The following is a 25,508-nucleotide window of genomic DNA, read 5'->3' as shown; positions in this document are numbered from 1 at the left end:
CTGTCCTGCTCTACCTCGGGAGGGTGCTCTCCCCTCCCCTCCTCTCCCACCTCTGCTGCCAGCATCTCTGACGGGGCCCATCTCCCTTGCCCCAACAGCAGGGTCAGACCATGGACTCAGCAGCACCATGTTTCATGGGAGTAAAGTCAGTCCTTGGACTGTGGTGCTCACAGCTTTATGGGCTCTGCTCCCCCTACCCCTGTTCCTGGAGCCTATGGCTCCGTCACATCATGAAGCTGTGGGTGAGTCTCCCCTTCTTCAAATGTTTATCCACTTCTCATCCTCCACAGTACGTATGCTGCCTTCCATGCTTGTCCTCTACGCATGCCCTGAGTCCCGGGACCCTTGTGCTGGGGTGCAGCCACCCTGGGACAGGGGTCATTGACACATGCTGACAACCTTGGATGCTCTGAGGTCATTCAGTCATTGTCAGACTGTGGGTTTGAGATGAGAAACAACAACTCTGCTTTGCTCCTGCCATGTTCTGTGGGAGCCCCGGCCCTGTTCCTGAAGCGTGGACTGCAGCAGACCTCACAGTCAGGACTCCACAAGCAAATCTTCTTATCCATTAGGATCATCAGCGTTTTAACCACATGTTCAGAATCACCATTTTAAATCAACTTTGTCATTGTACATATATCTTGAAAATAAGTTTTATATGTGTGTATAAAATATGTGTGCATTTATGTAAAATTTGCCTCCTCCTATAATGCAACCCTAACCGAAAAATTATGTATCTATATATTATATTCAAACCAGCCTCTGTCTATCTATCTGGCTCAGTTTGGATTTTCAGTTAAACTCGTACTATATTAATAGGACTTTTCACACATTACTTTTCTTCTTTTCAATGAAACGAGCTGTTAGAACATTACAATTCATGACATTTTCCATGTTGGCTGAAGAATGGGATGCATCCTTTTAATGCCCAACACAGTGTTGGAAACATATCAACAGAGACTTAAAAACCAAGCTATTGTTGTTTTCAGTGATTATTCTTCTATCGTCTACCCATGCATAGTTTGCATTCCCCAGACTTTGAACCTACATATGAGGAAAATGTGAAAGACTCGGGAATATAGCTACAACAAAGGAAGAGATGAAAAATCATCACCTCTGATAAAGTCTCTCCTGTTAGTGGCAAACAAGATGAGGGATAGGAAACAAACTCGAGAGCATTCTCCCAAAGTAATATGTGAACATCCATGGTGTTTACAGTTTATAACTAAAAAGCAAGTCCTCCTCTAAGTCTTACCTGCTTTCACTCGAATACCTGGGGACAAGGAGGGGAAGGCTTAAAGAGTGTCCACCCAACCCCTAGACACCACTGCTCTCACCAACGCTCCAGCTGTCGCCAAGGAGATCAGGCGGCATGAAAGGCTCCTCTGGGGGGGCGTGGTCGCTGGGCAGGGAGCATCCGTACACCACTGCCGGACGCCATCCTGACCACACACGTGTGTGCTCTGCAGACCCCTACCACCCTGGGTACGGTTCTGGACCTGTGAACTCTGTCTGTTTGGACCACTATCCATCTCTGAGGTCAGGGAGTCGCCGTGGTCCTTGTGGTAACAGCAGAATGAGGGACAGGAGTATGTAGCTGTTCTCAGTCCTGTTTACTTGCTCGCCTGTGGGAATTGTGCTCTCAAGATTATGGGCAACCCAGATCCAGTAGGGTTTCTGCCTTGATCGGCATGAATGATCTAATGAAACTAAAACAAGGAGCTTGCTTCTGTGTTAGTGTCATCACACTGTGACCCAGGGAGGGGACACAGGGTGGGGAGCTCTGCATCTACTTACCTAAGATCTTGCCCAGCACAAGGGATTTGACGGCGTTGAATTCCATGCCAGAGGACAGGCTCACTTGGCTCCGAGCTTTCTGGTCCACCTGCCCCATGAGAAGGAAACACCAACACACTTGTCATTTGTCAGTGACATGGCAAGAAGCAAAGGGAAGCCATGGAATGGAAACGCAGGGCTACACCTGATGGGGAAACCCCATGTTAGGAGCTCGTCATCTGACATTGGAACGCCAGCACATAAGCAGCTTTCATGGCATCTCAGATCCCTACTGTCCATCCCCCTTACCCCCGTTACTCCATGATCCTTATTGCTTCCTGACACGAGATGAATGATCCGTATTTGGTGGAACCCACAAAAATACCCAAACATCCAAAGCTTTTACATATCTCAAAATATAACCTAAAGAGTAAAAGCCAAAGTAGGTTATTCCATCTAGAGAACAAATACACTAAGGTTTTTTTTCAAAAGTGCTGACGGTATGTAATTGCACTTACTCTACAATAACTCAAGTCTCTTTTGCTAGTTATGCACATTTTAATCATACCTGTATTTTATTAAAGTCATATATTTAATTGTCATAACATTTGTACTCTTATGGATTCCCACTGGAAGATCATTTACAAATGCCCCACCTGTTACTTACTGTGATAACAGACCTAACATTTCATATTAAGTCAATTAAAATAAATGAGGGAAAGTTTAAGCAGTTAAAATTTAACTGTGTTTGGCAGGTTTCCATTACTAAACAAACAAAAATCCTGGATTGTGATTTCTTGTCTGCAGCACAAGAGAGATTAACACAGAGAAGGAAATTTTGCATTATGCTTCTTTATCAAAATTTTGCTGTAAGGGACACACCGTAGGTGGGGAGGTAGGATGTTCATTACTGTTGGGCTGATGATACTCTTACCTCTACGAAGATCACTCCTTCTTCTCTGTTGATCTTAACGTGGTGGAGGTGCCCGTCCGCCATGTTCTTGAAGTTAAAGTTAAAGACGTCAGGATCCTCATGTAGACCCAGCTTGTACCTAATCTGCAAACTCCCTAGAATAGAAAAAATAGCATATTTAAACAATAAAATGTTTTAAAACTGCCTTTCTATACTCCAGAGAAATGATTATTATTTTGTTGCTTCTAGAAACAACATTTGTGCTCTGAGTCTATTCACAGTTCACGTGACGCATGGCAGGTCTCCATTCTGATAACACCATTTTTAACTCAAGACAAAGGTGTTAATAAGAGTGCTCTTTCCCAGGTTCCTGAGTGGCTCAGTCTTTAAGCGTCTGCCTTTGGCTCAGGTCATGATCCTGGAGTCCTGGGATCGAGCCCCGCATCGGGCTCCCTGCTCAGTGGGAAGCCTGCTTCTCCCTCTCCCACTCCCCTGCTTGTGTTCCCTCTCTCACTGTCAAATAAATAAATAAGACCATAAAAAAAAAAAAAGAGTGGTCTTTCCCACAATTCTCAATTCTCCGAAAGAAAGCACCCAATTCTAACAGAGGCTAATGTCTGAATTCTGCTCCAGCTTTGTAAAAGGAGCATTAAGGAATGCTGAAGCCTCGGTCTTCCTAGTCTGGCCTTCTTTGGTCTTATTTCCCAAATCTGAATTGTGAGTTACAAGAGAATGTGGCCGGTCCTGGGAGCTCTGTGGGGCCAGGGGATATGGGAGGCCTGAGAGGCCTGAGGAGGCACAAAAGATGCTGCAGATGGTGAGGAAAATGAATGACAGAAGGCACCCCTAGGCTTTATTCCCCTTGCTTTCTCACTGGCAGGGAGTCCACTGTGTCCTTCCCTGGGCTCCTTCCCATGGGATGATGAAATGCTGCTACCTTTCAGGTGGTTTGTAGCTTAAGCCTGCAACCCACATTTGAGATGATTGGCAGCATGTTATTTAGTTTTGTTTTTATATAAACAAATATATTTGTTTATGCACACATGGAGGTTTTACTTCTAAAATCTGCTGGCATGACCAGGAGATGCAGAAGTGGAATACGGTAATAAGCTCTTTGTAGGACACGAGATTCTCCATGGTTCAGCGTGAGCTGCTCTACAAAAGTTCAGTGTCCTGCTTCTACCCATCAGGTGGGCTGTGCCCAAATCCTGCCTGCAGAGAGTTTAGCAAATTTTCCCAGATGTTGAATTAGTGCCCTGACTTTCTATTTGAAATGCCAAAGGCTGTGCTTTATTTCCCCACTGGAAGCAGAGTTGTTGGTTGAGTTTGTATTGTACTTTTTTTTTTAAAATTTATTTTTAATTTATTTTCAGCATAACAGTATTCATTATTTTTGCACCACACCCAGTGCTCCATGCAATCCGTGCCCTCTCTAATACCCGGAGGCATTAGAGAGGTATTACACCTGGTTCCCCCAACCTCCCTCCCCACTGCCACTTCAAACCCCTCAGATTGTTTTTCAGAGTCCATAGTCTCTCATGGTTCACCTCCCCTTCCAATTTCCCCCAACTCCCTTCTCCTCTCTAACTCCCCATGTCCTCCATGCTATTTGTTATGCTCCACAAATAAGTGAAACCATATGATAATTGACTCTCTCTGCTTGACTTATTTCACTCAGCATAATCTCTTCCAGTCGGTCCATGTTGCTACAAAAATTGGGTATTCATCCTTTCTGATGGAGGCATAAACTCCATAGTGTATATGGACCACATCTTCTTTATCCATTGGTCTGTTGAAGGGCATCTTGGTTCTTTCCACAGTTTGGTGACCGTGGCCATTGCTGCTATAAACATAGGGGTGCAGATGGCCCTTCTTTTCACTACACCTGTATCTTTGGGGTAAATACCCAGGAGTGCAATTGCAGGGTCATAGGGAAGCTCTATTTTTAATTTCTTGAGGAATCTCCACTCAGTTCTCCAAAGAGGCTGCACCAACTTGCATTCCCACCAACAGTGTAAGAGGGTTCCCCTTTCTCCACATCCCCTCCAACACATGTTGTTTCCTGTCTTGATAATTTTGGCCATTCTAACTGGAGTAAGGTGATATCTCAATGTGGTTTTGTGATGATGAGCATTTTTTCATGTGTCTGATAGCCATTTGTATGTCTTCATTGGAGATGTGTCTGTTCATGTCCTCTGACCATTTTTGGATATGATTATCTGTTTTGTGAATGTTGAGTTTGGGGAGTTCTTTATAGATCCTGGATATCAACCTTTTGTCTGTACTGTCATTTGCAATTATCTTCTCCCATTCCGTGGATTGTCTCTTTGTTTTCTTGACTCTTTCCTTTGCTGTGCAGAAGCTTTTGATTTTGATGAAGTTCCAAAAGTTTATTTTTGTTTTTGTTTCCTTTGCCTTTGGAGACATATCTTGAAAGAAGTTGCTGTGGCTGATATCGAAGAGATTACTGCCTATGTTCTCCTCTAGGATTCTGATGGATTCCTGTCTCACATTGAGGTCTTTTATCCATTTTGAGTTTATCTTTGTGTATGGTGTAAGAGAATGGTTGAGTTTCATTCTTCTACATATAGCTGTCCAGTTTTCCCAGCACCATTTATTGAAGAGACTGTCTTTTTTCCACTGTATATTTTTTCCTGTTTTGTCAAAGATTATTTGACCATAGAGTTGAGGGTCCATATCTGGGCTCTCTACTCTGTTCCACTGGTCTATGTGTCTGTTTTTATGCCAGTACCATGCTGTCTTGGTGATCACAGCTTTGTAGTAAAGCTTGAAATCAGGTAACGTGATGCCCCCAGTTTTATTTTTGCTTTTCAACATTTCTTTAGCTATTCGGGGTCTCTTCTGATTCCATACAAATTTTTGGATTATTTGCTCCAGCTCTTTGAAGAATACTGGTGGAATTTTGATCGGAATGGCATTAAAAGTATAGATTGCTCTAGGCAGTATAAACATTTTAACAATGTTTATTCTTCCGATCCAAGAGCATGGAATGGTTTTCCATCTTTTTATTTCTTCTTCAATTTCTTTCATGAGTGTTCTGTAGTTCCTTGAGTACAGATCCTTTACCTCTTTGATTAGGTTTATTCCCAGGTATCTTATGGTTCTTGGTGCTATAGTAAATGGAAACGATTCTCTAATTTCCCTTTCTGTATTTTCATTGTTAGTGTATAAGAAAGCCACTGATTTCTGTACATTGACTTTGTATCCTGCCACGTTACTGAATTGCTGTATGAGTTCTAGTAGTTTGGGGGTGGAGTCTTTTGGGTTTTTCATATAAAGAATCATGTCATCTGCAAAGAGAGAGAGTGTGACTTTTTCATTACCAATTTGGATACCTTTTATTTCTCTTTGTTGTCTGATTGCTGTTGCTAGCACTTCTAATAATATGTTGAACAAGAGTGGTGAGAGTGGGCATTTTTGTCACGTTCCTGATCTCAAAGGGAAGGCTGCAAGCTTTTTCCCATTGAGGATGATATTTGCTGTGGGTCTTTCATAGATAGATTTGATGAAGTTCAGGAATGTTCCCTCTATCCCTATACTTTGAAGGGTTTCAATCAGGAACGGATGCTGGATTTTGTCAAATGCTTTTTCAGCATCAATTGAGAGGACCATGTGGTTCTTCTCTCTTTTCTTATTAATTTGTTCTATCACATTGATTGATTTGCGAATGTTGAACCATCCTTGTAGCCCAGGAATGAATCCCACCTGGTCATGGTGGATGATCTTTTTAATGTGCTGTTGGATCCTGTTTGCTATCTTGTTGAGAATCTTAGCATCCATATTTATCAGGGATATTGGTCTGAAATTCTCCTTTTTGGTAGGGTCTTTGCCTGGTTTGGGGATCAGGGTAATGCTGGCTTCATAGAAAGAGTCTGAAAGTTTTCCTTCTGCTTCAATTTTTTGAAACAGCTTCAGGAGAATAGGTGTTATTTCTTCTTCAGAAGTTTGGTAGAATTCCCCAGGGAATCCGTCAGGTCCTGGGCTCTTGTTTTTTGATCACTGCTTCAATCTCGTTACTAGATATCGGTCTATTCAGGTTGTCAATTTCTTCCTGGTTCAATTTTGGGAGTTGATAGCTTTCCAGGAATGCATCCATTTCATCTAGGTTGCTTAGCTTATTGGCATATAACTGTTAATAATAACTTCTGATGATTGTTTCTACTTCCTTGATATTAGTTGTGATCTCTCCCTTTTCATTCATAATTTTATGAATTTGGGCTTTCTCTCTTTTCTTTTGGATTAGTGTGGCCAATGGTTTATCGATCTTATTGATTCTTTCCAAAAGCCAGCTTCTAGTTTCATTGATACATTCTACTGTATCTCTGGTTTCTACCTCATTGATCTCAGCTCTTATCTTGATTATTTCCCTTCTTACGTGTGGAGTTGGTTTGATTAGTTGTTGATTCTCCAGTTCTTTAAGGTGTAGAGACAGCTGCTGTGTTCTGGATTTTTCAGTATCTTTGAGGGAGGCTTGGCTGGCTATGTATTTCTCCCTTAGGACCGCCTTTGCTATATCCCATAGGTTTTGGACCAAAGTGTCTTCATTCTCATCGGTTTCCATGAATTGTTTCAGTTCTTCTTTGATCTCCTGGTTGATCCAAGCATTCTTAAGCAAGGTGGTTTTAGCGTCCAGGTGTTTGAGTTCCTTCGGAACTTTTCCTTGTGTTTGAGCTCCAGTTTCAAAGCATTGTGATCTGAGAATATGCAGGGAATAATCTCAGTCTTTTGGTATCAGTTGAGTCCTGATTTGTGACCCAGTATGTGGTCTATTCTTGAGAAGGTTCTATGTGCACTTGAGAAGAATGAGTATTCTGTTGTTTTAGGGTGGAATGATCTGTATATATCTGTGAGGTCCATCTGGTCAAATGTGTCATTCAATGCTCTTGTTTCTTTATTGATTTTCTGCTTAGATGATCTATTTCTGAGAGAGGCGTGTAAAGATCTCCTACTATTAATGTATTCATATCACTATGACTCTTTATCTTGATTAACAGTTTTCTTATGTAATTGGCTGCTCCCATATTGGGGGCATAGATATTTACAATTGTTAGATAATCTTGGTGGATAGTCCCTTTAAGGATTATGTAGTGTCCTTCTGTATCTCTGACTATAGTCTTTATTTTAAAATCTAATTTATCTGATATGAGAATCGCTACCCCAGCCTTCTTTTGAGGCCCATTGGCATGAAAGATGCTTCTCCATCCCTTCACTTTCAGTCTGGGTGTATCTTTAGGTTCAAAATGAGTCTCTTGTAGACAACATGGGGATGGGTCCTGTCATTTTATCCAATCTGCAACCCTGTGCCATTTTATGGGCGCATTTAGGCCATTCCCATTGAGAGTGGTTATTGATAGATACGTTTTTATTGACATCGTGTTACCTTTGAAGTCTTTCTTTCTGTAGATTGTCTCTATATTTCTGTTCAATGCTATTCTTAGGAGTTTTCCTTTTTTATAGAACCCCTCTTAATATTTCCTGCAGTGTTGGCTTGGTGGTTGCATAGTCTTTTAAGCCTTGCTGATCTTGGAAACTCTTTATCTCTCCATCCATTTTGAATGTCAGTCTTGCTGGATAAAGTATTCTTGGCTGCATGTTTTTCTCATTTAGTGCCCTGAATATATCTTGCCAGCCCTTTCTGGCTTGCCAAGTCTCTGTGGACAGGTCTGACGTTATTCTGATGGGCTTTCCTCTGTAAGTAAGGAGCCTCTTTGTCCTAGCGGCTTTCAAGAGATTATACCTACAATTATGATTCCTCAATTTGACTATCAGATGCCTTGATGTTTTTCTGGAATCTGTAATCTTGGGTGGAGACTGTTCGGCCTCTAGTACATGAACGCTAGTTCCATTTGCGAGATTGGGAAAATTTTCATGAAGAACTTGTTCCACTATATCTTCTAGACTTCTTTCTTTCTCCTCCCCTTCAGGGATTCCAATAATTCTGACGTTGGAATGTTTCATGGCATCATTTATTTCCCTGATTCTGTTTTTGTGGTTTTTAAGCTTTTTGTTCCAGGCTTCCTCTTGATCCTTTCTCTCTATCTGTTTGTCCTCCAAATCACTAATTCTATTTTCTGTCTCAGTTACCCTAGCTTTGAGAGAATTTATATTAGATTGGAACTCATTGAGAGCATTGTGAACCTCAGCCTGGTAGCTTTTAGCTCTGCCCTAACATTGTGAACGTACTGTCTGAGCTTTCAGCTCAGCCCTAATCAATTCCGTTTGGTCATCCATGGCTTTCTCTAACCTAGCTATTGCCTGCATAATTGTTAGCCTGAATTCTCTTTCTGACATATTGTCTATGTTGATAGCCATTAGCTCTGTTGCAGAAGGTCCATCCTCTGTATTTTTCTTCTGTTGGGCATTCCTCTTCCTAGTCATTTTGGTGAGAGATGGCTGAACAGATGTAGCTGGATGTATCGACCGTAGTGCAGTCAGGGTGCACCCTGGAACACTTATGAGCAATCAGGATTCCCCACCCAAATGAGAGAAAAAAGAAAAGAAAAAGAAAGAGAGAGAGAGAGAGAAACAGGAAAGAAAGGGAAGATGAAAGAGAAGGTTCAGCCCAAATGGGTCCCAAGGTAAGATTTATGAGGTATAAAAACAAAAACAGACAAACAAAAAGACTGATAAAAGTATATAACAAGAGAAAAAAGAATATATATCTCAGGCTCTGCAAATAAAGGAAGAACCTTGTTGAAAAGAACCCCAAGTGTAAGATTTATATACTATCAGGACAAACACAAAAACACAGAAACACTGGTGGAAGAAAAAGATGAGAGAGTGGTTATAAATTCTCAGTGTGGGTGAGGAAGGTTGTTTTGATCCTTCCTGGATGTATCTTGATATCTTTGTTAAAGGACTCAACTTTCCTAGGATAAAGGGGGATTAAAAATTGGTGTACCTATAGGGGTAGTATTGATTGGGGAAAGGGGATTACTTTAAAGTTTAACTCTATATGAATATTAGAAAAGAAATAAAAAAAGGAATAAACTAGACTAAACTAAACTAAAATTAAAAAAAAAAGAAATTCAAAAATTAGAAATGCAAAAGAAAAACGCAAAAAGAAAAAAGGTGTATGTATCAGAAAGTTAAGGTTAGAAGGTTACTATGGAATTTGATGTACTGAACAGCTCGCTGTGATAGTAAATAGGTTAAAAAATTATCTATACAAAAAAAATGAGCCAGAATAGTGGGAACAAATTAAAAATAAAAGTTGTCCTATGAAGTAGTGGTAGTTCTCTTGTAGTCTTTTTTTTTCTTTCCTGATTGATTTTCTGGGGGAGGGGCCTGCCACGTGGGTTTTCAGTTAATGATGTTCCCTGAGTTAAGTCCTCCAGTCCCCCTCAAGGCCTGAGGAACCCGGTTTTTTCAGGCTTTTGTTCTCTGGATGTTTTTATGTTTGTTCAATTTTTTTTTTTCTCTTGTCTTGACCGCCTTTGATGGTTTTTGTAGGTTTAGAGGAAAGCAAACTGCACCCTGATCTCCCTCTCAGAGAGAAGCCTCAGTCTGTTATTCTGTGGGTGTTGCAGAGCCCATATAAATTTCCCCTTGGCTGCCGGCAGGGCAGGTTCTGAGTTGCGGTCCCCGGCGACGCAGGATCTTCTGCTTGTACCCAAAACCACAGCAGTGGCAGGTATCTGGGCAGCTCCAGACTGCCAGAGAGGTTCCAAGCAGCCATCGCAGACTGAGATTTTCCCACTGGCCCATGCTGGGAGTGCCTGGTCTTTCTGGGTCTAAGAGCGCCCAGCTTGCGTGCACCTTTTGGGGGAGGCTGTGGGTCACGCGTGCATCTCAGGCTCTGAGAACGGGGCACAAGTCCGAAAGCACCAGGCTGGGCCTTCCTGCACCTCTCTCAGGGGAGAGTTTGGGGGCGCATCTTTCGCTCTGAAACAATGGTGCAGGTCAAAGAGCGCCAGCTGGGCCTTTGTACCTCTCTCAGGGGAGGATGAGGGGCGCATGCATCTCAGGTTCTGCAGCAGGGGCCGTCTGGCTCCCATCCCCTCAGGGACCAAGGCCTGGTTTCTCCGCTGCACTCTCTCTGACTCAGCGCCAGGGGAAGCTGTCCTGGGACCAGGGACTTAAGCCCCTGTCCCTAGCCGCCCCAATTCCCACAATCCCCCCCCCCCCGCCCCGATCCATTGCTCTTTTGGAGTGCTTTCAACCAGTCTCCAAGTTAATGCTGGTCCCCAGATGCAGGGCACTCTTGGATTGGGGTATTACTTTCCACCGGGTCACCTCTGGTGGCTCCCTCCCCCTTTTGTTTATCTTCAAATATCTTCTGCCGTTCCCAGTCCGCTTTACCTGCCCACTGGCGTTGTCTGCCCCTGTAGAGATCCACACGTGTATAATTCTGATCTCAGGCTGATCTCATGGGTGGTCAGAGTTCTTTGGTAGGTAATCAGCTCACTTTAGGGTACAGGTTGAAAGGTGCCTCCTCCTACTTCCCTGCCATCTTGTTCCCCCTGTATTGTACCTTTAATTGTCAAGTGGATATGGAAAAATTTACTTCAGAACCATGGACAGAGTAAACCCAACGTTCACCGGGAGTTCAGGGAGTCATTTTTGTATGACCTTATTGTGTTGGCGCCCACCTTAATTCTTCTCCCCTTTGCTTAGAAGGAAATATTTTCCACATATAACCAGACGCATTATACTTCCAATAAAGAGCTTCCAGGGATAGTAACATTTCTGTTTACCTGAGATGTGCAAATTCATCAAAAACTTTCTAGAAGAATCTTAATATAATTACTGAAAGGATACATTTGAAACAATATTTTTGTAGTTCTGGAAAGCAAAGCAAAATAAAACAAACTGGCATTTGCAGAGTATGGAAGTTTTCCCTTGTTCACTGAACACTCCACGTGTACAGTGCGAACGACACAGTTTATGTTTCTAACACTCAAATGAGACTCACCATTTTTGGCCAAGATAACAGAGAGGTATTTGTTGTAGAAAGAGTCCACATAGAGCAGGAGGCTTGGGGTTTGCAGTGTCTGGAAGCTGAATGTGATCCTCTCTCTAGCTAACGTCATGTCCCCATGGAATGAAGCAGCGTGGGGGCTGGAGTTTGTACTTAATGGATAAAATTCATGAAAATTGTAAGTCACGGAGGACCCAGCTCCAAAGTGTGCAGAAACCTCTGAAACGATAGGCACATGTTTAAGTTAAAAAAGATTAAGGGTTAATTTTAGGTATACTTATGGACCTTTGAAGTATTTTAATTTCTAGGACATTTTAATAGATGAAAAGGCAGAGGATGATGAAACAAGCACTCACACATCTCAGAAGCCATAGCTTCCTTGGTTGTTGCAGTATTATGACTGCCCTCAGTAAGTCTGAATGTTGAAACTGCCTCTGCTCCTTCCTCAGTGGAACATGGTCTAAACAGGCACAGACATCTGCTCAAGCTTCTGTTTCCTTCCTGCATTTTCCTTGGTGTTAGTCTTTTACTTTGCAGGTAGCAGTCTCGCCCAGCAATGATGAAGGCTGGACGTGGAAGGTTCTTTCCCTCCAGACTACCACCATGTGTCCACTCGTGTCAATATTTTGATGGAAAAGCAAAGCAGTGTTTGTGGCATCACTGCGAATTTGAGAGAGGGAAGAAACTGTCCAAAATCCTCCCTAATCTGTTTATGAGAGAGTGTCCTTGGCCTTCCACATAAGATGGGGCCCTGTGTGTGTGTGCATGTGGTTGGGGGCAGGGCCTAGGTAGTTTAGCCACTGGGAGTCCCTGCATCTCCATGGCTACAGCAGGTACCCCCCTCCTGGCATGGCCCTCATATCACCTCCCTGCAAACCCACACCAAGACCACCTGAGAGTTCTTTCCTTGTTGCTCACCAGGGGGACCTCTAGGGTGATGTATATCAGCAAGAAGACCTTCAGGCTTCATTTTGTGAATATGGATACAGAGCCATATAGGAGGGGAAATACCTTCTTAGTGGAGCTCAATGAGCTATAACTAGGGACAATAAACACATCCACTTAAAATGTAAAATTTGCAGAGTGTTAGGAGACGAGCATACCCATGAAACAACATCCACAGTCAATATTCAGAACATTTCCAATTTTCTTCTGCCCTTTGTGATTCTTGACACAAAGAAGCACAATTCAGTTTCTTCCTTAGGCCCCATATTGAGGCAGCCACTGGTTTGCTTTCTGTTACTCTAAGTTAATTCTAGAATTTCATATAAATGGAATCATACATTATGGTTTTTTAATTTTTTTTTGTCTCAAGCTAATATTTATATAGCATGGGTTAAGTGTCAAGTTTTAAGTGTCAACCCCATTTATGAATTCTCTATTCTTTTCACCATAACTTGTTCTTTTTAAAATGCTTTGGAAATCCAAGGCCTTATGCATCTCCATATAAAATTTAGAATTAATTTACAATGCTGTTGAAATATCAGTGGGAGTGTTGAATCCACATAACAGTTTGGTAATAAATGATATAGTGATAGTAATGAGTGATCCAGTTCATTGACATGGTATGTTCATCCATTTCTTTAGATGTTAATTTCTTTTAGTCATTTTCCGTGGACAGGTCTTACACTTACTTGTTCCACATGTCTGTAACTATTTCATGTTTTTGAATTCTATTGCAAATACAATCTTTTTAAAAGTTTTTCCAGTTGTTCATAACTAGTATATAAAAATTAACTTGAATTTTGTATGTTGACTTTGTATTCTGTGACCTTACTAAACTCCCTCATTAAATCTAGTAGGTTTCTGTGAATTGTCTATATTTTATATAGATGATTATATCCTCCATGACTAAAGAGAGTTTTATTTCTTCTTTCTAAAATGTACAGTCTTTTTTTTTTTTTTTTTTAAAGATTCTACTTATTTATTTGACAGAGAGAGATCACAGGTAGGCAGAGAGGCAGGCAGAGAGAGAGGAGGAAGCAGGCTCCCTGCTGAGCAGAGAGCACTATGTGGGGCTCCATCCCAGGACCCTGGGATCATGACCTGAGCTGAAGGCAGAGGCTTTAACCCGCTGAGCCACCCAAGTGCCCCTAAAATGTACAGTCTTTATGGCCTTTCCTTGACTTATTACAATGGCTAAGACCTCAAACATATTGGAAGAAGTGATGGGAACAGAAATCTTTGCTTTCTTCGGTTGCAGAGGGAAAACATTTTGCACCACTGCATATGTTAGTGATATGATGTTAGGTTTCTTTTGTTCAGTTAGGAAGATACCTTATATTCCCAGATTTCATAGTGAACTTGTCAAATGTTATTTTCTTTCTTCTTCTTTTTTTTTTATCTTTTTTTTTTTAAGATTTTATTTATTTATTTGACAGACAGAGATCACAAGTGGGCAGAGAGGCAGGCAGAGAGAGAGAGAGGGGAAGCAGGCTCCCTGCTGAGCAGAGAGCCCAATGCAGGGCTCGATCCCAAGACCCTGAGATTATGACCCGAGCTGAAGGCAGAGGCTTAACCCACTGAGCCACCGAGGTGCCCCTCAAATGTATTTTCTGTATATACTTCACTGTTTTTCTCTTTTATTCGGTTGATATAAGGTCTTTCTTGAGATTTTTAAATAAAACCTAAAACAGCATTGCACCTTTTGGATTAATCCCACTTATTCATGTATTTTTTCCTATAGTGTTTGATTTGGTTTGGTGATTTTTTTTATTAAGTGTTTTGGTGTTAGTATTCATGAGTGTATTTCTGTAGTTTTTTTGAGTGTTTTGTTTCTTGTAAAATCTTTGTTTGATTTTAGTATCAAACTATTAGAAGGCTCATGAATTGCATTGGAAAATGCTCCTCCTCCCTTCGTCTTCTAACAGCCTGCATCAGACTGGAATTATCTTTCCTGTAGAAATTGCTAGCAAATAGCTTCTGGTCCTGGAATTTCCTTTGTGGGAAGAACTTTAATTAGAAATTCAATTTCTGTAGTAGTTGTAGGTTATTGAGATTTTATATCTATTATGCTTTGGTTTGGTAATTTGTGTCTTTCAAGAAATGTGTCCATTTAATCTAAGTCTGGAAATTTATTGTCATAATGCTGTCAATATTGTCAATATTTCATTGTTATCCTCTTAATTTTTGTACCATATTCTTTGGTATTTTTAATTTCTGATATTTATAATTTTTGTCCTTGTTCCTTTTTTCTTGGGCATTGAGTTAAAAATTTATCAATTTTATTGATCTCTTCTATGAATTAGCTTTTAATTGCATTGACATAGTTATATAATGCTAGCTATTTCAATCATGATTGCATTGATTTTTTTCCTTTGCCTATTTTTATTTCATTAATTTTTGCTTCATTTTTATTATCTCTTCTACTTTCTTTGATTTCATTTTGTTCTTTCTTTAAATTCCTAAATTGGAAACTTATATAATTGATTTTATACCTATATTGTTTTCTAATAAAATATTTTATAGTCATAAATTTCCCATTAAGTAATACTTAAGTTGTATAACTCAAATTTTAATATGATATATTTTTATTTTTACCTAAAATATTTTTTAGTTTCATTTATGAGTCTTCTTTGACTCAATGGTTGTCTAGAATTAAAGTATTTAATTAGTGAATATTGTCAGAAGATTTTGAGACTCTTGAAAATTTTTTCATTTTTTTCTATTCTTCCAATGGAGTATTTTTATTGTCTTACTGTCAAGTTCACAGGTTCCTTCCCCTGTTGAGCTCATCTGGTTATAAATATTTTTTAAAACTGCAGTAATTGTATTTTTATGCTCTGATATTCCTGCCAGTTTTTTAATATGATTTTCTTTGGTCTGTTGAAGTTGTGTATATGTTTGTTGATGACTTCTTTTCTTTGTTTCTCTGAATTTGATTCCATTGATGAATATGATATAATCATGACTCAATGTCTTTGTCTGCTGAAACAAACAAACAAAAAAAAGGCCGTACTCAGAGTCAATTCCTATTAACTACATTTTCCCCCTGAGTATGCAACATAATTTCTTGATTTTTTTTACACATTCAGTACTTTTTGAAAACTAGACAATGTTGATAACTCATTGTAAATGTTCTTAATTTTGTTGGTTCTTGTTTCTATTTTTCTGTGGTTGCTGCTGTTCGTTCCAGGAGGTGAACGGTATGCCTGCACCCCCATTTCAGCCTGGTCTCCCCAGGCATGCCTCCCTTGCATCTCTGCCACCGTGCCACGTCTGGAGGTCTTCCTGAGTCTGCCCACGTGGGTGTTCGCCAAGGGTTTGAGCGAAGACCACGAGCAAATCTGAGGACTCATCCGCTCTGGTCTCCTTGTGTCCAGTGCTCGGCTTCCCGTCCCCGCAGCTGTCCATGAGGCCACTCGACTCTGTCAACAGGGCTACAAGTGGATTTTGCCTGCGAAGGTGAAACGTGACCTGGAATGAGGCTACCCATTACTGTCACACATTCGTCTTCACATATCGCTTTTCTGTGACTGTGCTCCCGCCATTTCTAGGCTGTTTATTCTTCTGAAAATCAAGAACTGATCCAGTTTGGTTCCCAGGTTTGTTCTCTATAACCCAGGGGCTTTTAAGGTCAAAGGGTAACAGCTCAGAGATTCCTGAATGGAGGCGTTGACATTTATTTTGGTGAGCATGGATTTTAGTTAGATTCTGTGAGTGTCTATGAAAGCATAAACCTCATAAGAACATTCCAAGAATTGTGTCCCTCTACAATCAGCTCGGTCATTTTTCAATGAATGGCTTGTGACCTCTCAGAATGAGACTAAAAAGATTCTGTCATTTTCACTGTAATAAGAGGTCATCAGTAAACCTCGGAGCAAAATGTTTAAGTGGATCTGTTTCAGCCATCTTAGTACAAATGGGAAATGTATTTATTATGTCAATAAAATATATTTTTGGAGGAAAATTCTTCCCGTACAACTTGAAGCCATTACTTTATGTAATAATATTAAAATAACCAGAGCTGCACAAGACAGACTTCCAACACGTGTTATCTCAGAGCACAGGCCCGAGATAGGAGTAAGGAGGCTCAAACGGTGTTTCTGGAAAAATCACAGAACTGACGTTAGATTTCACAGTCGTTGGCCCTCAATAAAATGAGATTAGTTGTAAAAGAGTGATTTGCCGAAGGAATTTGGGAACTGAATACATTCATGGAACGATGGAGGAGAAGAGGCTCAGGGTCCACACACCCCCGCAGCCCCCTCCTCCCAGCAGGTCCACACTCACCCTGTGTGCAGAAGGGCCCCGAGAAAGCAGAGAGCTCGCAGTCGCAAGAGAACCCCCGGGATCTCTCCTGGCAGCGCCCCCCGTTGTGACACAGATGCCCGTAGGTGCTGCAGTGCCCCGGACAGCCAGGCTGCACCCCCGGGGTGACCTGTGCCCTCTCCTCCAGGTCCAGCACCTTCCCGTTCAGCTGCAAGGATCGGATGCACCCCAGGAAGCCTCTCTGTCTGGTGGCCGTGCCTCCTGAAACAGAGCACAAGATGAGGTCCAGACCCGGTGCAGCCAGGGCTCTACGGGAAGACGCAAAACTGGGGCCCTCAAACACCATTATGAACAGATAGAATTTTCAAAATGTAAATTTTGACATAGTTGGGAGAAATTCAAGGACACTGAAAAAACAAAAACAGCTTGACTTTGCTTAATGTTTATTCTAAACAGATTTCTTGTTAGTTAACTGAGGAATTAATTTTTAAGTTAGTTTTATTAGAATATAGAGCAGGACTTAATATAACATCAATATTGTTGTAATGATGATAATGGAATGTGGTGGACATTGATATGATTAGCTAAAACATAAGAATCTTTTTAAGCATAAAACCCCAGATGTCCTTTTACAGCAATAGTGGAATAATGGGACTGGATTTGCTCTCCCACCTTGAAAATAACTTAAAGAACCAGAACAATGTCAAGCAACAGTTCTGAAGGCACTGGGCGCGTGGACATAAATGGCAGTCAACCCCAGGCATGAGAAAATAACACGTCAAGCTCTCCCATCACTCCAGCTTTCTGCCTGGGGAGTTTGGGGGCTGATGTCGCTTGTCTCCCCAGTGAACTCGGCAGGTCTGCAGAGGGCCCCGCCAGAGCATTGACCTCAGCGTTTGCCAACACTATTTGTGAGGAAACATAGCTAAAGGGGATGATAGCCCACGTTCATGAACTGGGAGAGGAAATGGCAAAACGTTTTTACCACCCAAAGCAATCTACAGATCAGATGCAGTCTCTACCAGAAATCCACTGGCATTTTCACAAAGAGAAAAAAAAAATCCAAAAAATCTTACATACCCCAAAGAACTCCAATGCAATCTTTAGATCATGCCTTCTGATTTCAAATTATGTGACAAAGCCACAGGGATCATCAAAGGTTATGGGCATAAAGAGAAGTAAAAAGACCAGCGCAGCAGAATAGAGAGCCCAGAATTAAACTCACACAAATCATACGCACTCAAATAATCTTCAACAAGGGCACCAAGAATACAAATGAGGAAAAGTTAAGCTCTTTAATAAATGGTGTTGGGAAACTGGATCCACGTGCAAAAAAACCATAAAAAACCAAAAACATGTAGTTGGACTCTTACCTTACACCATAAACAAAAATCAACTCAAAATGTATTGAAGACTTAAATATAAGATCTGAAACTATAAAACACCTAGAAAAAAACATAGGTAAAAAAAATCCTTGGCCTCTGTCTTGGCAATGATATTTTTGTAAGACACCAAAACACAAACATTAAAAGAAAAACAATCAAACTAAAAAGCTTCTGCCCAGCAAAGGAAACAACCAACAAATTGAAAAAGCAGCCTACAGACTGGGAGCAAATATTTGTAACACATATATGGTGTAGGGTTAATATGCAAAATATATAAGGAACTTCTACAACTTAATAGCATAAAACCAAAATCACCTGAGTATATATGGGCAAAGGCTCTGAACAGACCTTTCTCCAAGAAGGCATGCAGACAGCCGGCATGTACATGAGAAGGAGCGCCGCACCACTAATGACCAGGATCGTGCGGAGCAAAGCCGTAGTGGTTTATCACCTCACAACTGTTAGAGTGGGTTTTACTGAAAGGACAGAGCTAACAGATACTGGGGAGGATGCGGAGAAAGGGGACGCGGTTGGTAGGAAGGCAAACTGGTGCAGCCACTGTGGAAGACAGTAGGGAGTTTCCTCGAAAGTTAAAAATAGAATTACAATATGACCCGTTAATTACTCTTCTCTGCATATATCCAAAGGAACTGAACTCAGTATCTTGAGGACATACCTGCACGCCCATTTTTATTGCAGCAGCCAAAATAGGAAACCAACAGAAATGTCCATAAATACCTCACATTAGATATGAAAATGTGGTATATTATTCAACCTTAAAAAAGAAGGAAATCCTGTCATTTGTAAGAGCGTGAGTGGGTGTGGAGGACATTATACTAAATGAGATACAAAGAGAAAAACAAATGCTCTCTCATCTCATTCATATGTGGAACCCAGAATCATCAAACTCATGGAAACAGAGTGTAGTGTAGTGGCCATCAGAGCCCCAAGGGGGGGGATGGGGGAGGAAATGGGGGGTTACTGGTTGAAAACACCAAGTTTCAGTTATGAGAGATAAATAAGTTCTAGGGATCTAGAGCTAACAACACGTTTTGTATCCTTAACATTTTTAAGAGGTTAGATCTTCAAATGGGCAAACAAAGTCAAAAGTTGAAATATATCGGGAGGATATTGTTTGATAAATCGTCAAACTAGAGATTAAATCCTTCTGCTCAATTGTTTCAGAAATCCTGAAATTTTATTTATACCGTAGCCCACCTTTTATTTTTCTGATCAAAGTAGGTAAGAAAATGAGTTCCTAAAATGAAGATCAAATTTCTCTTATTTCACAATCTAGAAATAAATTGCATTTTGAGAAAACGTTTTCAAAAATGTGTATATTGTGCTTATGTAATTAATCTCCCATAATCAATACCTACAGTTATTTGCATTAAAGAATCAAGCTCAGACATGAGACTGCTTTCCACTAAGGGATTCCGAAGAGATCGAAGTCTCCAAAATGCATGTACCAATGGCAACTGCCCAGAGCAGTAGGAGGCAAAGCAGCGGGTGGGGCAGAGATATCTGGACACAGCACCGTGCTGTCTTCAGAGGCTCCCCTCCTGGGCTGGATCACATGTGGGACGGCATGTGGAAAGAACTGACTTTGTGTGGAGAATAGCTTCTGTTTTCCCAGAAAAGTGCCCCAGCCACTGATGGTCGGGGCTGGCGTGTTTGCACAGTGTGAGGCTTACCCTCCCTGAAACAGTCCCAGTGGGACGGACAGGACACAGTGCAGGAAAGCCCGGGGCAGACTATGCACAGAGGGCTGAAGACCATGTGTCTCCATTGTTCAATGGTTCTCAGGCTATTTCCGATGTTTTAAATTCTTTGAAAACAGCCTACTACAGCATGGCAACTTCAGGAGGTCAGACACTGGCGCAGAACCGTGTCTGAGATCTTACTTTCGAACACTAATCAGTGCTTCAAAGATTTAGGATTAACTAACCCAGTGTAACAAATGAGAGATAAAAGTGGGGTTCAAAGAAATTTCAATCACTAGAAACAAAACATAAGAAGTGAAAATGTCCCATGATATTTGAGGGATTTTATGTCTCATTTATATTTACTCAATTAAAAAAAAATCTTTATAAACGTTGTTCAAGTTTGGCCAAGTGACCACAGTTCAGGAGTCTGGTACAGTGCCTTAGGTATAGAAATTTCAATAAATATATCTCCAATAACATAAAATGGTAGTGGCACCTGGCTGGCTCTGTCCGTTAAGCGACCAGCTGGATCTCAGCTCAGGTCTTTTGTTTGTTTGTTTGTTTACTTTTTAAATTACTTTGCAGTGTTCCAGAATTCATTGTTTGTGCCCCACATCCAGTGCCCCATGCAATACATGCCCTCCACAATACCCACCACCAGGGTCACCCAACCTCCCACCTGCCCCCACTCCAAAACCCTCAGTTAGATCCTCAGAGTGCACAGTCTCTCATGGTTTATCATCCCCTCCAACTTCCCCCAACTCCCTTCTGAGCTCAGGTCTTGATCTCAAGGCTGGGTGTTCAAGCCCCATGAACAAAAAGTAGAAAAGAGCAAAAAAGTAGAAAAGAGCAAAACATATACAGAAAATAGGAAAAACTGTGTTTGTGAAACATCAGGGTAAGCTTCCTCTTTTGGGTAGGAGCCTGTAAGACAACGAGGCAGTTTGTAGGGATCCTGGGAATCTGGTTCAAACTGAGACTGGTTGATATTTCATTAATAGTTGGAGATTATTTTTCATTTGTCAGAGTTTATAATAAATAAACAGTATCCTTATTCGTTTGAAATGCGTGGAGTGGTCACAGAAGGGCTAATCCCTCCGTCTTACTGATGCCCCAATCCCAGTGAAGCCATTCCTGAACAACACATGGGAAAAGGAAAACCAAGCGGCCAGCGCAGTGGCAGCCCCACAGGGCTTGAGCGGAGTGATGCCAGTGGGGCTGAAGGGGTCAGGGAGGAGACCACGATGCCCACTGATGGGGTGGGGGTGTCAAGGTGTGTGGGGTGGTGGCTGACCCTCCTGGCCCTCTCGCTGTTTCCGGGGGGCCCCCGGGCGGGGACCCACCATTGAGAAGTGGGAGCCGCTGATGTTTGCCTCACTGCTGGGCATGAAGTGGCCAGAGCAGCGCCCGCTGCTTGTCCCTTGGGAGCCAGACTCAGGGAGGTCAGTGCCTGACACCCCGGGGCAGCGAGTTGGCTCCTGCGTCCACACTGGGGACAAAGGCACTTTGTTGCCGTGCCAGGAGGTCAGCGTCCAGCATGAGCAACCCGGCTGCTGGAGCCTGGAGCTGCCCGATGGGGCTAACGGAAGTGGGGGCTGGTGCGGAGCTACGGTCCCACCCCTGCCTCACCTGTCCCCTTTCCTTGGAGTCATCCACCCCACTGCACACACCCCAGGCTTGGGAAGGGTGCCGGGTTACACTCACCCACAAAGAGCTGGCTGTTGAGCTGCAGTCGCATGTGCCCGTCTTCGGGGGCTGTGTGTGTTCCGGGTGGGAGCAGGTCCACCTGCAACCAGGCTTCCTTGATGTTCCTCTCGGCCCGGACCAGGTGCCACCGGTCATCATTGAGGGGGCCGGGCGCCCGCACTGTGACCTCACAGGGCCCGTTCCCGACATCAAAGGAAAAGGCCACTTCTCTTGGGGCTGGAAACACGACACATGGGAGGGTGGAAGCCGTTTCCCAGAGGGGCCTTGGGGACACAGGGGAGCGGCCCTCCCTCCAACCACGGGCAGTAGAGTATGTTTCCAGGTAGACCAGAGGGCAAAGGGATCTCGTACTTGAGAAAATAATGATTTTTTAAAATGTGATTCAGAATGTGTTAATTCACTTCGATTTGTGCCAGATTGGAACCATAATTGCATGTGTAGAAAAAACTATAAAACATCTGGATTTTGTGTAGAACTTGGTCCAGACCTTCACGCATTTTATAACATGAGCAAGCTGGGGGTGCACGGATGTCTGCGGCAGGCCCTGGATGAGTGTTTCTCAGACTGGACCCTCTGTGGACTGGTGCTTCCACTGGCTGTCATGTGCATCACTGCTCCCGCTGGGCAGAGGGCACAGACCTGCAGGACTGGACCCGAGTCTCAGGCTGGAGCTGGTGGATGGAGGAAGAAGGTGCGTCCAGGCCTCCTTGATCAGTGACAAGGAGCCCCACAGAGTTCTCTGGAAACTTACAGCGTAGCTCCAAGCTGATGAAGTCTGTAATCCCCAGGTTCTCTAAGAACACCCCAGATGAAGCTCTCGTCTTGAAAAAGAAGGACACATCGGCGCTGAGCTCTGCATGTAGAGTGGGGAAGTGAAGGTATGAGGTTTCTGTGTGGAAGGAAGCCGAGTTCCAGAAGGATCCTAGGAGACAGAAGGGAAAGGTCACACTTTCAAAGCTGTGTTTGCTGTCCTGGCTGCCTTTTCCTGAGCGTGCCCACAAGATGCCTGAGCTGAGAGCTCAGTGGGAGTTGGGATCCATGAAGACCCTCTCCTCGTGGGGCAGGAGAGAGCGCCTTACAAACACACCACCCATTAGGGATGTCTCCTCTGCATCCAGGCAAGTCACTCTGATAACATTCTCCACAGTTTATCATCAGACCTTAACTCATCATTTGGAATGTTAAGCATGTTCATAGCTGAGTTTGAAAAAAATTCTGCAGAAATCCAAAGAGTTGCCCATCATAACCCCAGGGACTCAGCTGGTCCAAACTGTTCCAGCCTCACCAGGCTCGTTCCCCAGAATGCGCACTCCCATCTTGACTGGGACGGAGAGGGGGAGACGCTCTACCAAGCCTGCTCCCAGACAAGCATTTTCCCCTGAGTCCTGATAAGATGGGTGGAAAGTAACCACCCACACTGGTTTTTGCCACAGCATCTCCTATCGCTCAAAGTCAATGAAAAATAAAGAAACTAAAACCTCTCAAAGATAAAAAGCTTCTTCCCAAGGATTAGCTCTTTGATGGAAATGAACTTTTCTTCTGTGATCCTGTGATGCAGTGTGACTTGGAGCCACCCTCTGGTTGGGCTCCTCCGCTTTTCTGGGGGTTGTTCCTCTCCCTCTTGAACCTTGCCTCTTATTGAACCTGAGGTTGGGCATGGTGCACAGCCTGGGCCGTGATGACCCTGCGTCCCGGCTCTGAGGCCCCATACCTGACAGCACTCACGTCTGAATCACTTTTCCTGGAGCATAAGCTCATGCATGGTCAGAAAACAGCCACCTCAAATACCTCTCCACTCCATGTCCAGAGGACAGACGCAGTCCTGGCTAGTCCTCTGCACTGTGTGTCTCTAGCCAGCATCACCTCCTGCCAAGCTGGTCTGCTTTGCGGCTTTCTGGCTGGGGGTGGGGGGGCAAATCAAGATGTCAGTTCTCAGGTTTTCCTGGGACTCATGTGGAGCCAACAGCCCCTTTGCTAGCTTTCTGTGGAGATGCATTTTGGGAATGTTTTGTTTTTCTAGAGGATAATTAGGTAAGGTGAGGTAAGTTTTCCTCTGCACAGTTCTTCCCAGGGGCAGGTCCTGGTCTGGTTCATGAAGGAGATGGCAGGTGATTGCCAGTCACAGGGGTCTCTGCGGCCACACTCGGTGGGACCACACTGCTCTTCTAGCAGCGTGCTGACTTAGGACAGAACCAAAGAGAAAAGAAGGACTCTTCCCAAACACGAGCTGACTGGTCATTAAGAATGTTTGGGCTTAAAATCCCAAATTAGAGAAAACGGTTTTAAAGGTTTATCTTTTGAGTCACTATTCAAGGGGGTACCTGCATCCCCATGTTCACAGTAGCAGTATCAACAATAGTCAAATTATGGAAAGAGCCCACATGTCCATCCACAGATGAACGGATAAAGAAGACGTGGTGTAAACATACAGTATTTACGCAGCCGTCAGAAAGGATGGAATCTTGCCGTTTGCAATGACATGGATGGTGTTATGGTGAGTGAAGTAAGTCAATCAGGGAAAGACAAATATCACATGATTTCACACGTGTGTGGAATTTAAGGAACAAAACGGATGAACATAGGGGAATAAAAAAGAGGCAAACCACAAAACAGACTCTTAACAACAGAGGACAAACGGGCCTGCTGGAGGGAGGTGGGCAGGGGATGGGCGATGGGCTAGATGGGGGATGGGCATTAAGAGGAGCACTTGTCATGAGGAGCACTTGGTGTTGTACGTAAGTGATTAATCACTGAATGCTATACCTGAAAAAACAACAACAAAAGCATATCTTTCATTTCATTTCAGTTTTGTAAGTAGACCAAAGGGAAGCTCTGGGGACTGGTTTAATCTAGTAGGCTAGAATCTGTTTCTCGTGGGCTACACGTTTCTGCAATGAGTGAGTCGGAGGGGGGGGGCACCTCTCATCTTCTGTGTGGCTGAAGCCTTTGAACTAATATGGACACTATTTGGTCACCGAGCTCTTGTTGGTGGAACTGGACAAGGTGACCCAGTGCCCATCTATCGCCTGCACCCTCAGGGGCCTGGGTCCTCTGTGCCTCGAGTGTGAAGTCGGGGTCCAGGAACTCACGGGTGGGAGCCATGAGTTCTGTAGGAGCAGACCTACGTGGGCCCTGCTCTGGGGGGTCTGACAGGAAGGGCTGTGGGCCACCCAGGAAAGAGTCACATTATCATATGGACCTTAAAGGTAGGGATCTGATAACAGGCCTGCTTGAAGGCAACCTTTATCTCATGTGCATATAGATGGGTGTGTGTGGGTGCACCTGTGTGATATAGAATAGTTACTTACATAAGAAAGTGATGTAGCATTACATATGTTTTTAATATAGATACGTATACAAAATGTACTGTATATATTATATATGTAACATTACTATATATACAATGTAACACATGGACTGTGTATCTGTAGACAGTGTGTGTGTCCTGTGCACACATGTGTGAGAAATATGGCTGTATAGACAGACACTGCCCAGTCAGGGAAATCAGCTCTGTCAGCCTGACTGGGTTAAGGCTGATTTCATAAATATTTTCTTTTCTAAGCTTTTATTTGACCTATTAATAAATTATCCCAATAATTATTACTTAAAAAGGAATAGAGACCATGTTAAAGGCACACTGTTTTTATAAAACAAAGATGTTTACTTTAAAAATTAAAAGTATATGAAAATAAAAAATCTGCTTCTCAAAAGTGGAAGTATAAATCACAAAATTGCTAAACTGACTGAGATTTTTCTAGCCAAATCCATCTTTCTGATCATTTAAGAGACTGTTAAACACAGCTTCTTAAGGAGAAAACACTAAGGGTTACTGCTTCAGCTTTGGGACATAAACCCTCATGTGTCCATCC

At 42.7% G+C, this 25,508-nt stretch overlaps 1 protein-coding gene across 1 annotated transcript in view; it reads right to left on the bottom strand.

Annotated features, from left to right (window-relative positions):
- Nucleotides 1–25,508, bottom strand: part of LOC101688235 (contactin-associated protein-like 4) — a 56,716-nt gene that overhangs the window by 2,548 nt on the left and 28,660 nt on the right. The window contains exons 13-18 of the mRNA XM_045066826.1: nt 22,391–22,561; nt 21,637–21,855; nt 16,863–17,102; nt 11,625–11,849; nt 2,711–2,844; nt 1,798–1,885 (exon numbers count right to left, since the gene is read on the bottom strand). Coding sequence (XP_044922761.1) covers nt 1,798–1,885; nt 2,711–2,844; nt 11,625–11,849; nt 16,863–17,102; nt 21,637–21,855; nt 22,391–22,561 — 1,077 coding nt within the window. The remainder of the gene's footprint in view (nt 1–1,797; nt 1,886–2,710; nt 2,845–11,624; nt 11,850–16,862; nt 17,103–21,636; nt 21,856–22,390; nt 22,562–25,508) is intronic.

This window comes from Mustela putorius, unplaced genomic scaffold, assembly GCF_011764305.1.
Source record: "Mustela putorius furo isolate JIRA1106 unplaced genomic scaffold, ASM1176430v1.1 tig00003869_pilon_pilon_pilon, whole genome shotgun sequence".
In the NCBI taxonomy this organism is placed as follows: domain Eukaryota; kingdom Metazoa; phylum Chordata; class Mammalia; order Carnivora; family Mustelidae; genus Mustela; species Mustela putorius.
Note: the sequence above shows the minus strand (reverse complement) of the source record. Positions and strands in the feature narration are given on the sequence as shown.